Here is a 14096-nt window from a genome sequence, read left to right on the forward strand (position 1 = left end):
CAACCCCGACTTCAAACCAATACAACCGGCTCCAAAACGACAGCGGTCCTTGGAGGATAACAAGCCAAGCGCAAAAAGGCACAAATCAATGGGCGTGACGCCCAGAAGATCATTTGCGGAGGTTGCAAGACCGCTTTATCATAGGGGTCCTGGACGAGAACCATCCTGAAGGTATGATCCCCAGGGCCCAATGGAAATGGATCGAGGCCGAGCTAACGAAAGTGGCACTGAAGGTTATTCTGGAGAACCCCGGCCCCCCGCCTGCGTGCGAAGACTTAGGCTGGCACCAAGGCCAGATAAAAGTAATAGCGTGCGACGATGAGAGATCGGTTCAGCTGTACAAAGAGGCCATCTCCAAAGTCGGAGAAGTGTACCCAAATGCCAAGCTAGTGGTCGTGGACAGGAAGGATATTCCATCCAGGCCGCGAGCAAGGGTTTGGTTACCTTCAACCGTCGAAGACCCGGTAGAGATTATGAAGCTCATCCGGGTCTGCAATCCGGATATCCCAACGCAGGAGTGGAGGTACGTCGAAACTATTACCAACCAAAACATCGCGGATGAATCGAAAGAGCAGAAGCGCGCCACCATGCAGGCTCTCCTGCTCCTCACAGAGAACTCAATTGAACCGTTAGCGAAATGCGACGGGCAACTGAGATACGGTTTTGTAAAGGTGAAGCTCCACATTTATAAAACCGACACGGATGCAATTGAGTTCCTCGCCACGAAGGAAAGCGAAAAGCCCATGAGGGAGCTGGAACCCATGAGCGAAACCGAGCCAATGAGCGAAGACGACCAGCCCACCGAAGAAGAATACGCCTCTTCAGGCTCAGAAATGGGCTTAGGGAGGTTGTACTTCGAACGGGAGGGTAAGTATCCCACACAACAGCGTAAGTATTCCGAAAGGGAACTTTTATGCGAAAGCAAAGAAGACCCAGACATAACGTTAACAGCTGATGCATCTTCTACAGATAAACCTACACCACTGTAAAGAAGCCTGCCTTGCCCTCCTGGATCGTCTGGCAGAAGATCAGCCGGATGTAGTCCTCATCCAGGAACCCTGGGTACGGAATGGCGAAATCTGCGGTCTGAGGACATCAGGTTATAAGGTATACAAGACTAATTGTGAAGGTACTAAAAGAGGATGCATAATGGCAAAAGTACATCTTAATATATTTATGATTCAAAATTTCAGTAACGCAGATACTACGACGGTTAGCTGGGAAGTGAGCGGAAGCAACACCTGGCTAACCTCGTTCTATTTTGCCGGAGACGACACAGGTTCACTGCCGTCGCCGCTAATAAGAAGCCTTGTGGAAGACTGCAAAGCTCACAACCGCAAACTAGTACTAGGAGGTGATGCCAATGCCCACCATACCATATGGGGGAGCTCGGATACAAACGAACGAGGTGATTCTCTCTTTAATTGTATTATATGTAGTAAGCTTTTAGTGTGTAACAAAGGCAACGAACCTACATTTATTACGCGCAATAGACAAGAAGTTCTTGATATTACGCTAGCACGTCAAACCCTTTACGGAAAGATGACGCAGTGGAGGGTTCTGAATGAACACTCTTACTCCGATCATCGCTACATAGAAATACAATTTGGGGGAAACAGCTCACGGGCCCCGCCCGCCAGCAGGACCTTGAAAAAGACCAACTGGCATATATATAAACGGGAACTTAAGGAAAGACTTCCAAGTTCCCAAAATATTACTATTGAAGACAGAGAATCATTGAACGAACACGTACAAACCCTTACGGAGGTCTGTAGAGCTGCGCTAAACAAGGCTTGCCCTTTAATTACGTATAAGGGGAAGAAAAAGCCGCCCTGGTGGTCAGAAGACCTGTCTACATTGAGGAACGACAGCAGAAAACACTTTAATAGAGTGAAAGCGACACGAGAGAGTAAAGACTGGGACTGCTACTACAGTAAACTAAAAATTTACAAAAAAGAAGTTAGGAAAGCGAAAAGGTCTGGTTGGAGAACGTTCTGTGGAGAAATCGAAGGAACCACAGAGGCTTCCAGACTGCGCAAATCCTCTCAAAAAAACACAATCCCACCGGATACCTCCAAAAACCGGACAGGAGTTGGACTACTTCGAGCGACGAAACTTTGAAGTTGTTAGTGGACACACACTTTCCCAGCAACGAATCATCTAACGTAGTAATCGACAATGGTACAGAAAGACCAAACTCTGACATTGAAGAAATAATCACTGAAACTAGGATAACCTGGGCAGTGAACACGTTCAAACCATTTAAATCACCGGGCCCAGATGGATTATTCCCGGCCCAAATACAACATTCACTCAACTACATCATGGAGCGGTTGACGACCATATTTAAGGCCGCTCTGAAACTGAAAAGTGTCCCATCAACATGGAAAGAGGTAAGAGTGGTCTTTATCCCTAAAGCGGGAAAAAGTTCACACACAACACCTAAGGATTTCAGGCCAATAAGCCTATCCTCCTTTCTGCTAAAAACATTAGAAAGAATTTTAGAAGAGCATATTAGGGCTAACATCAGCCCTAATAAGCTCAGCATCTCACAACATGCGTACTGTAAAGGGAAATCAACTGAAACAGAAATCGAGAAGTCAATGTATAATAAAGAATTCACACTGGTAGCCTTCCTAGATATCGAGGGCGCATTCAACAACATCCTACCGGATACCATAATAAAGGCACTGACGGATTTCGGGATCTCTGGCGCTCTGGTTGAGTTCATCAAAAACATGCTCTTGAGCAGATTTGTGATCGCAACCCTAGGGGACTCAGAGATCAAGAAAAAAGTTAGCAGAGGAACGCCTCAAGGCGGTGTGCTGTCCCCTCTCCTATGGGTGCTGGCACTAAACTCCTTGCTAAAGAGCTTAGAGGAGAGAGGACTACACGTCGTAGCATATGCGGACGATGTTGCAATGGTAGTAAGAGGGAAATTTCCCATTACACTTCGAGAAGTCATGCAAGATTTACTAAACATGGTTGAAAACTGGTCAAAAGCAAATGGGCTAAGCGACAACCCCAATAAAACTGAACTCATCCTATTTACCAGGAAACACAAAATGCCAAATATAACTCCTCCTACTCTAGGTGGAACGGCACTGTCATTTAGTGATGAGGCCCGCTACTTAAGTCTAATACTAGACCGAAAGCTAACATGGAAGGCAAATGTCGAAGATAGAGTAAAAAGGGCGACAATAGCACTATACTCGTGTAAACAGCTGATAGGACTTAGTTGGGGTCTCTCCCCATCTATCGTATACTGGCTTTACACGGCAATTGTCAGTCCTATCCTAACATACGGCATATTAGTATGGTGGACAGCTTTAGATAAATTGTACATTAAAAGAACCATGGCACACGTACAAAGAATGGCCAGTCTTTGCATCTGCGGGGCCCTCAGAACCACACCCACAGATGCACTAAATATCATGCTTAACATTTTACCAATAGAGCAGTACGGTAAGCAAACAGCTGCCAAAGCAACTCTCAGACTAAGAGAAATCGGCCTACTCAGAACGAACCAAAGAGGACACTCCTCAATTTTAGAACAATTCCCCTGTATTCCCAACACAACGGATTTCTGTAGGACCAAGGACATCAATTTTAATAAATCCTTTGTCACAGTATTTCCTTCCAAAGAGGAATGGGATAACGGGCTCATTGTTAAGTTAAATGACTTTCGCTTACCTGATCATTGCAGTGTATTTCAGGCGGAAGTCACTGCCATAAAAGAGGGGCTTAAAGAAATAAAAACGAGAGTATTATTCACAAATGAAGTCTTCATTTACTCGGACAGTCAAGCAGCAATAAAAGCTCTGGAATCAAAAACACACTCGTCAAAAACAGTTCTAGAATGTTTTAAACTACTAGATGACGTATCTAAGTGCTACAAGGTGCACCTTATCTCGGTACCAGGCCACAGGAACATTCCAGGAAATTGTAAGGCGGATGAACTTGTAAGAGCCGGTACAACGCTCGATCTCGAACCGGATAAGGCGCTGATACCCATGCCTATAGCCACTTGTAAATTACTTATAGACAGGGAAACCATCAAAAAGGTAAATACAATCTGGCAAAACCTCACAACATGCGAACTAAGCAGACAGACATGGCCGAACTGGAACAGCGGCCGATCGAAGATCTTGCTAAGATTCAACTGGGAATCTATAAGAAAAATGATAGGTGTATTAACAGGTCATTGTTTAATAGGCAGCCACGCTAGAAGGTTAAGACTAACTTACTTCGATTCCTGTAGAAGCTGTCTAAATACAGAAGAAGAGGAAACAGTCAGACACCTTTTATGTGAGTGTGAAAGCCTAGCTAGGAGAAGGCTGCACACCCTTGATACAGCATTTCTAACCGATGTAGCGCATATAGCCCATCTAAAACTAACGAAGCTCTGCTCGTTTATTAAAGCAACCGGATGGTTTGAAAGGGAACACGTAGAGTAAGGATAAGCTCCTGTGGTATCACAATGGACCTGCCGAAGGTCTAACGACAACCACCCTACCTACCTACCTACGTGCTTTTTTTTTAATGTTGCCATATGGCAACAAATGTTTTGTATTGGTTTCAATCGCAAATAAACTTATTCTGCACTCTAATGCAAGTTAACACCTTACGAGAATTTTGTTGCCATATGGCTTAGTTTTAAAAATTAACACAGCTTTTAAAGCTGCTAGCGAAAAAATATTTATATGCCAAATGACAGATTGAACATTTTTTTATATGCTCTATTCAAAAATTGTTGAAAACATTTGCCCAAAATGCCTAAAAAATCTAAAAATGCAAAATATAAATTTCAGGGTGAAGTGCTATATGCCAGAAGGCTTTCTTTAAAAATGTTGTATTACCGATATATAATGGGCGGTTATTATTTATTTTATTTCTGTTTAACCATTAAACTTCAATTTTTGAAAATATGTAACAAAAAAGTTGATATTTTTTACAAAAGAGTGTTGACGGCCTTTTAAAGTTTACTGTTGCCATATAGCAACAATATCGCGAAAGGGTTAAACGGCAACGAAGTGACATTGTGTTCGTACATCACTAACAGATTATTAGTATTTTCGTAAACAAACCGATTCCTTACCCGGTCTACGTCATCCGCTGATTCTGTCAAATTCGCTGAGAGCCGGCTAACGGTCTGATATTGGCCGCACCATTAAAAAATGTTCACCACGACATCACATGGTATATGGTACTCGGCAGCAGAAGTCTGCCCGCTTATTTCACACTTCTTCACACACTCGTCAAATCAGTCTTTGTTAAGGTCTGATCCTGGCCACACTTCTGAAAGATAATATTTTCATCAAGGTTAGAATCATATCACTAAAAGTATAAACCAGTGTTGTCACTCATAGCAGTTCAAACATATAGGTACAATATAACAACAAAAAGTTAGAATATGCATTATTCTTTACATACATATACATACGTATATTGGCACAAAATGCCATCAATGAATTTAAATTTTGAACACAATATTTAACAACACACATTTTTAAGATTGTTAAATTCATATTGTTAATAATTTTAAATTAATAAAATTTTGGTTTTTTATACAGGTTGGGCCATATAGCGTTTGCTTTTTGAACCACCTATTTTTTTGAGAATGGTAACACAAATGACATGTCAAAGGTATTCATAATTTACTTAGAGGTTTGACATTTACGAAATGGGACGCTATACGCTTGAACAAAATTCGGAAATATTGAAAACCTATTTCCAAAGTGGTGAGTCTTCTTCTTTATGATTTTCACATCGGTGGTTACGTCAATAAGCAAAATTGTCGGATTTGGGGCTCAGAAAATCCACACGTTACTGTAGAGAAGCAAATGCATCCACAACGAGTCACTGTTTGGTTTTTGGTCTGGCAGCATCATCGGGCCATTTTTTTTCGAAAATGAACGAGGAGCCGCGGTCACAGTAAATGGCGAGCGTTACCGTGACATGCTCAACGAGTTGTTTCCAAAAATTGAAGAGGATGACATGGACGACATTTGGTTTCAACAGGACGGTGCAACTTGTCACACTGCCAAAGTTACACTCGAACTTTTGGTTTTTGAATTCCGAATAATCAGCCAAAACCCCGATATCAATTGGCCGCCTCGGAGCTGTGATTTAAGCCCGTTGGACTATTTTTTGTGGGGAGCCGTTAAGGACAAATGCTATGCGAACCATCCAGAGACGATTGATGCTTTAAAACACGAAAGCGAAGCTGCCATTCATGAAATTGGAGCCGAAACAACCGAAAATGTGCTTAAAAATTGGGTTGATCGAATGGCCTACTGTAAAGCCAGTCGTGGCGGTCATTTGAAGAATATTATTTTTCATTCATAAATGACAATGTTCAATCTTCAAAATAAAAACAAAAGTTTGAAAAATATTGATTAGTTTTTTTTTACAGCCGATTCAAAAAGCAAATTGTACATGGCCCACCCTATATATTATAGCTGTGGTAAAAGTGAAAAATTACCCAAAATGTGGTAGATCTACCGTAATTGTGGTAAAGTGACAACACTGGTATAAACAGAGTCAAATCGTTGAGTGAACTTTGACGGGTGGTACAATGCCGTCGAGTGGTTGGTTGGTTCGAGTGGTGATTCTCCAAGAATCCAATTAGCTCTTCCGTATCATTTTTTTGGCTGATTGCTCACCTATGGACCAGAAGGCAGTTATCACTGCCGTGAGTCTGGAGGCATCCCTTCGTTTCATAGTTATCCATGTTGACGTTTGTTTGAGGTTGTAGCTGGGCCATACCGTTGTGCTAACTTTGCATGTCGTCTAATCCCTCCATCTACAATCTGAGATTCGTTTGAAGAGTTTTATTTATTTTGAAGAGATTGCATTCGTGATTGCATCCAGTGGTGTGAATACCGACTTCGCATGGACATTACTCATGGCGGATCTGGCGAATTTTTCGCGGAATGTAAAGGAACTACATAAAGGGTGATTTTTTAGCTATTATCTTTTTAGACAGTTGGTTTAAACAGCTGACGCACGTTTCGTGTTTTGTTTCACTGTCAAACATCTTCAGTTTGTCCTATAATTTAACCATGAATCGTCTTACAAACGAACAACGCTAGCAAATCATTGAATTTTATTATAAAAATGCGTGTTCTGTTAAGAAAGTTTATCGCGCGCTTCTTCCATTTTATGGTCAGTTTAATCGACCCACTGAAGCGGCTATTCGAGCTATTGTGACTAAATTTAGAACCAAATTTACATTATTTGACATCAAACCACCAACACGCTTACGTAGAGTGCGAACTGAAAAAAATATCGCAGCTCTATCGGCCAGTGTTAATGATGACCATCAATTATCGATTCGTCGCCGTTCGCAGCAATTGGGCCTCTGTTACTCAACAACGTCGAAAATTTTGCGAAAGGATTTAGGTGCGAAGCCTTTCAAAATACAGCTGGTGCAAGATTGAAGCCGAACGACCTGCCGCAACACAGAATTTTTGGTGAATAGGATTTTGGAAAGTTGGCCGAAAATCCCCTTTTTTATCGAAAAATTGTGTTCAGCGACGAAGTTCATTTTTGGATCAATGGGTACGTAAATAAGCAGAATTGTCGATTTTGGAGTGAAGATCAGCCAGAAGAATTGCAAAAGCTACCAATGTATCCAGAAAAGGTCACAGTTTGGTGCGGTTTATGAGTTGGAGGTATCATTGGACCGTACTTCTTCAAAGATGCTGCGAATCGTAACGTAACTGTGAATGGTGAGCGCTACCGTGAAATGATATCCATCTTTTTTTGCCCAAAATGCAAGAGCTTGACTTGCATTCCATGTGGTTTTAGCAAGACGGTGCCATATGCCACACAGCACGCGTAACAATGTACTTGATGAGAGACGAGTTCGGTGAACATTTTATTTCACGTTCGGGACCTGTCAATTGGCCACCCAGATCGTGCGACATTACGCCTTTAGATTATTTTTTGTGGGGCTATATTAAAGCTCATGTCTATTCAGAGAAGCCTGATTCAATTAACGCATTGGAAGACAACATTTAAGCATTTATATGTGAAATACCGGCCGGAACATTGGAAAGAGTATGCCAAAATTGGACAAAGCGGATGGACCATTTGAAGCGCAGTCGCGGTCAACATTTGCATGAAATAATCTTCAAACATTAAATTATCGATTTAAATAAAAATTTTATGAATATTTTGTATTTTTTTTATAATATAAAGGTCGTAAAAATGTAACAACTGCTGCTGCAGAAATAAACACTGTTCACGGAGAGGATACCGTGAGTGTAAGGACTGCGCAAAAGTGGTTTTCACAATTCCGAAGTGGTAACTGCGACGTGGAGGATGCCTCGCGCGCTGGTCATCCTGAAGTTTTTAACTCCGACGCCTTGCTCGAACTCGTGGAAGCTGAGCCAAATTTGACAGTCGATATGATAACTCAGAGGTTAAATTCATCGCATGGAACAGTTCACAGGCACCTGGTTTAGTTGTAAAAGGTTTCAAAGCTGGGAAAATGGGTTCCGCATAAACTTTCCGTCGCCAACCTTCAGCAGAGAGTGAATGTGTTTTCTCAGCTGCTGCAACGGCTTGAAAATTAAAGTTTCTGAACCGTATCGTTACTAGTGATGAAAATTGGGTCCTTTACAATAATCCTGTTTGCAAACGCCAATGGTTAGATAAAGATGAAACACCAGAACCGACCCCTAGAGATGGCCTTCACCTTAAGAAGATTCTCCTGTCTATTTGGTGGGATATGGCCGGTATTTTTTATTATGAACTTCTGGAACCAAACCAGACGATAACTGCTGATTGTTATTCCCATGAGCTATCAAACCTGAATGAGGCACTAAATAAAAATCGACCGTCTTTAGTGAATAGACGCAAAGTTTTGTTTCACCACGACAACGCAAGACCTCATACCGCAAGGCAAACATCAGGCAAGCCGTGGACTTCCATCTCATATGAGTAAGAAGAACCACTCCTCAAAAGAAGCTATAAAAAGGTATATCGAAGCGTATTTTGGCTCCAAGGACAAAAAATTTTTTGAGCAGGGAATTAAAAATTTGTCTGAACGTTGGGAAGACATTGTAAATAATGAAGGAAAATATATTATTGATTAATAAATACTTTCAACATCTTTTTTATTAATTTTAAAACCACCTTAAGAAAACGCACGAACTTATGGACTGACCCGATAGTTTACCTCAATGTTCCGATGTCCTGGGACTCAGATTAAGGTAACGTTAAGATTTTTGCTCAAGAGAGTAGCAACATTCTTCTTTAATGTCAACGTTGGGATGAGGTAATCAGTCCTCCTCGAGTTTATCGCAATAATAGACTCGCATGACCATGAATGCAACCATCGTTGCCATCTTCTTGATATGCAGATCTATCGGAATAACATGTGTCAGTGCATTAAGAGCCCCCCTAGGACATGATCTAATTGCTCCGCCCTTAATTGCAAAGACTGATCTTTGTATTCTACCAAGTATTTTGATATTGTAATCTCTTTCTAGAGCATTCGGCTAAACTACCGATCCGATAAAATTGGTCATATAACCGCCTTACACAGCCATAAAATATACTTAGGTTGAAGGCCCTATCCTATTCCACGCATGTGTTTACGGGCATACAGAACAATTTCTGCTTTCTTTACCCGTTCTTCAATGTTCAGTTTCCAGCTATGTTGGTAGTCCTAAGTGCTTTGCGCTGGATGAAATTGAGAGTTTGTCCCTTAATAAATGGTAGAGTAAGATTGGGTACCTTATATCTAGTGATAAAAAGCATGACTTCTGTTTTACGTGGGTTCAAGTTTAAGCCACAGCCTGTAGCCCAAGAGTTGAGCTCACCTAGCGAGCTTTGAATGATCCCACTAATCGTGTTAGGACACAGTCCTGATGCCATTACCCCAAATATCATGCTTATAACGTGAACGGCGTTTTTTCCGGTGAATCTACTCGAGGTGTCTTCGATATACTAGCTGATTTACTTTTGTTTGCGATTTGGTGACATGAATATGTATCAAAGTGCCCGACTTCTTTTTTACTGACTTGTTTCTTTGTTTACATTTTCATTGAAATTTCGACATTCGAACCACTAAATTGCAAAAACAAAATACATGTAAAGCTCAAAGTATGTAGAGGTGCCAATCCATAATGCCATAACCTTAACCCAACCCTAAAGTTAATACTTATCCATAACGGTATTTATGTCATCAATTATTTGTGCCATATCCATAAGCAGGTGATATTTACATATACTATTACGTTTGAGTTTCGAAGTGCAGAAATTAAATAAAAGATAAAATGTATACCACAATGCAACTGGTTATAGTTACAGCAAAAAACCAAAATTCAATTGGTCTCCATGATTATGGTTATAACTACGGAATTATGGCATGCCATGGTTCGATCAGTAAATTTATGACGTTATGGTTAAGGTTACTTCGTCCCCTTAGTATAACAATAGCCTATGAGCACATATTTTTTTATTGAATTTTTGGATTCTCCATCGTCGATTTTATATGTGGTCAAAATTTTGTCGAATTCTAGTTCCACAAAGTGGGTCAAAACGTCAGTCAAAAAATAATAAATATTTACAGACATGACGAGATTTGAATGAGAGCTACTTTCGACAAAAAGTTTGAAATTCATTTTCTCAAAACATCAAAAAATTTATAGGCTATTTTAATACTAAGGGGACGACTTAACTCTTAAATGTTATTATCCTACCGAAGAAACCTTGTATGAAATCGATTAGGTGTTTCTGTAAGTGAGACAGCGTTTGCGAAGAACATTTGTTTACATTTTTCACAATTAACTGCCTTTGTCGACTGGCGGAAGCAGCGAGAGTAGATCGACGAATTCGTCTGACGACTACGTCGTCGCTGGTTGTGTGTCTTAATTTTTACAGCGAACTTTCGCATGACGAAATGAAAAGTGACGACGAGCACGGACAAATTAGACGGATTTTTAGCGACGTTAGTGGCTAGCTTTTAACTAGCAGTAAGCTCTACTACATAAACATGTATGTATGTATATTTCTGTTATTTCGAGTTTTCAGCAAAATAATTGTTTTCCTAGAAATTCTTCTTTATCTTGCGTGTATGTGTTATGAGTGTTAGTGTGCTGGCATACATTTGTGTTTATGTAAGTTACGTTAATATTGTAGTATTCGGTAAATTAAATTTTTATTTTTTTTTTAATTAACGCTATTTAGAAAATTAACTTAATTGGGAAAAATTAGCGAGTTGAACATAATTAGATGATAATCATTAAGGAAAACCAAAATCATCTAATGCAAAAAAAAAAATCAAATCAAAGTAAAACACTTTTCTTACCGGTACTGAAATCTGTTGAAAGAGTTGAGAAACATAATTTAAATCGATATTAGTTTTTTGGAGAATTATTACATTTGGTTATCGAATGCAAAGTGTCCGATATTTGTTTGCGGTTTTTTGCATTATCATTTATTTATTTATATTTTTATATTCGTTGGTTTATTTGATTAAAGATGATTTAAACATTTGGTATATATTTTTGTTAATATTGGTATATTTGTATGCTCATGTTTTTTTTTTGTTTTTTTTGTTTTTTTTTTTTTTTTTTTGAAGTTTTTGTTTGTTTTTAGAGTTTTGGTTTGTTTTAAAGTTTTGGTTTGTTTTTAGAGTTTTGGTCAGTCAACCATTCAATCAATCAATCAATCAATCGGGGTTTAAAGCATTTAAAAAATGAGAAATTAAAATTTTTGTTAGCGCCATTTAGCAATTATATATAGTAAATATATATATATATATATATATATATATATATATATATATAGATTTAGAAAACATAACTAAAAAACAGTTATTTATGATATACATGTCAGATGATTCAATTATCTAATAATAAATTTTTTATTGCATTTATTCAACCAAATAGTGTTAATTTAAGGACTGCTTTTTTCTCTAGGCTATGCCGTACACCTATGGGATTATAGGGTAGGAAAGATTTCGAACTTGTGATGTTACATTTGTTAATGCCTTTAACGTAAAAAAGAGGCGTGGGAGTTATGGGAAAAGTGAACATACCCTGACTTAAGCTACACAAATACACGTCACATTTACTGAGAGTAGATGTATACAAAAAACATGTATGCATTCAAAATATCTTATGTGCCCGGCAAAAATCTTTTAATATAAACTTTAATATCTAGACTATCCGGACTGTAGCTATGAAACTGCCTAAATGTAATAAAATAAATATAATCGTTATTTGAGAAAATTATGAAATACCGAAATAAATAAAAAGAAATTTTTGTATTAGGAGACATTTTCTAACCATCCTTTTTAAATTTATATGTTCTTTAAGCACATTACCTTTTACTCTGCTGAATATTATTTGTATATACAGAGATGTGCGATGAAATAGTCACTCACTTGCTGATGATGTTTCTTTATTTAAATGTTTTTTAAGAACTTAACATGTGATGAACTAACTTTAGTTTAATAATAACTTCGGTTACGAATATTGTAAAGTTATTTTTGAGTTCAATTGCACGTTTATTTTTCACAAATCTGTGAAAGTGTGTTATTAACTGAAAAAACGTGTGCGTTCAAATAGAATTACACTTTTCGCAATCAAAAAAGCACTTCCTTAATAAAACTACAAAACGTGGGTAACGGTTCTAAATTTTATTAATAACCAAGCCTTAAAGATCTGAGTACACAGACTTCATTACAAATTTAGTAAACATGGAAAAGCGAGTTCAATAAGCTGTTCATAGAATATCATTGATCACACAATAAATATCCATTTGAGACATCTTATGCTTTCAAAAAAAGAGGTTGTCTGTAAAGTCGATTTACTGACGATAGTTTAACGTGACAACGTCATAAGAAAATATTGATGGAATGGTTGCAATTTTCAAAACAAAATTTGAATTTTATTTGTTTGATAGATATTTTGTATGGATATAGAGGAGGAGGTAAATGGAATTGCAATGGAATAGGTCAAGTTACATTTACACAAACGTGGAAAATGACGAAACATTTATCAAATTCATGAAAGATATCTTCAATTTCGATTGTGCATCCGACGTTAATAAGTCAACAACACTAAGAGGCACCATCATCGATTTGCCTTTTTCAAGACACTTTACACTCGAAACACTCCCTTTCATTTCCTACTTTTTCTATGATCGTCCTATTCTCAACAGAGAAATGGTTCATTACCATGCACACAGCAAGAAGGCATATGCAAATACAAGTATGTGAATTTATATACAAATGCGCATATACATACATATACATACATATATATGCTCACTCAAGTAGGACAGAGCCAGATGTCGAACGTTGCCGAACGCGGGGGCCGATTGTGCTCTTTGTCGTTCGTTCCGCGCTCTCGCTTGCAGTTCAAGCACATTAGCTTACATTTGCTTGCGTACGGAATAGATTCGTATATTTGATATGTCCATATGACTTGTATGCATCTTTACATATAGATTTGTTCTTTTTGAAAATTGCGCGAAATTGTATATGTATATGCATGTTTATATACATATATTAGTATACAACATATCTTATAAGGTATATGGTAAATATTACCATACATTTTTTCCTTCATATATAATAAAAAATTAATAATAATAACATTAAAACAACAGGTATTATTAACAAACTTGGTTTTATTTTAAATTCTTCAAGTAAATCAAATGAATAATAACACTGTGTGACAAAAAAAAAATTAAATATACTTTTATGGAGACCTAGCACAACTTATGGCTATAGAAAAACTAAACAAAATGGTATAGGAGAAATTTCCAATACACCCCCAAAATCTCATTTTATGGCCATAAAACCGTTTTTCAGTAGGTTGATGTGAAGAATCACTCCTAACTTCGCCAATTTCCATCCGATTTCGAATTGGTTTTTTTAGTTCGAAAGAGCAAAAACAAGCCTTTTTGACAGTGTGTTGACAATTTTTCTGAAATGACAACTGACGAGACTGTAGACGGAAGTATTTGGAATTTTTTTATTTTTTCTCTATTTTTTCAACTTTGACATAATTTTTACGATATTATCCGTTATTGAGGATTTTTTATAGTACACTACTGTTATAGTAAATTTA

At 38.2% G+C, this 14096-nt stretch overlaps 1 protein-coding gene across 2 annotated transcripts in view; it reads right to left on the reverse strand.

Moving 5' to 3' along the window:
* LOC129251166 (plasma membrane calcium-transporting ATPase 1) overlaps positions 1 to 14096 on the reverse strand; it is a 267827-nt gene that overhangs the window by 45889 nt on the left and 207842 nt on the right. Inside the window, exon 17 of one of the 2 annotated variants that reach the window (XM_054890525.1) lies at positions 11324 to 11335. In XM_054890525.1, the coding sequence (XP_054746500.1) occupies positions 11324 to 11335 (12 nt within the window). Of the gene's footprint in view, positions 1 to 5232; positions 5299 to 11323; positions 11336 to 14096 lie in introns of those variants that run through there. The other variant, XM_054890524.1, reaches the window with a different exon arrangement.

Source organism: Anastrepha obliqua, unplaced genomic scaffold, assembly GCF_027943255.1.
Source record: "Anastrepha obliqua isolate idAnaObli1 unplaced genomic scaffold, idAnaObli1_1.0 ptg000009l, whole genome shotgun sequence".
Taxonomy (NCBI): domain Eukaryota; kingdom Metazoa; phylum Arthropoda; class Insecta; order Diptera; family Tephritidae; genus Anastrepha; species Anastrepha obliqua.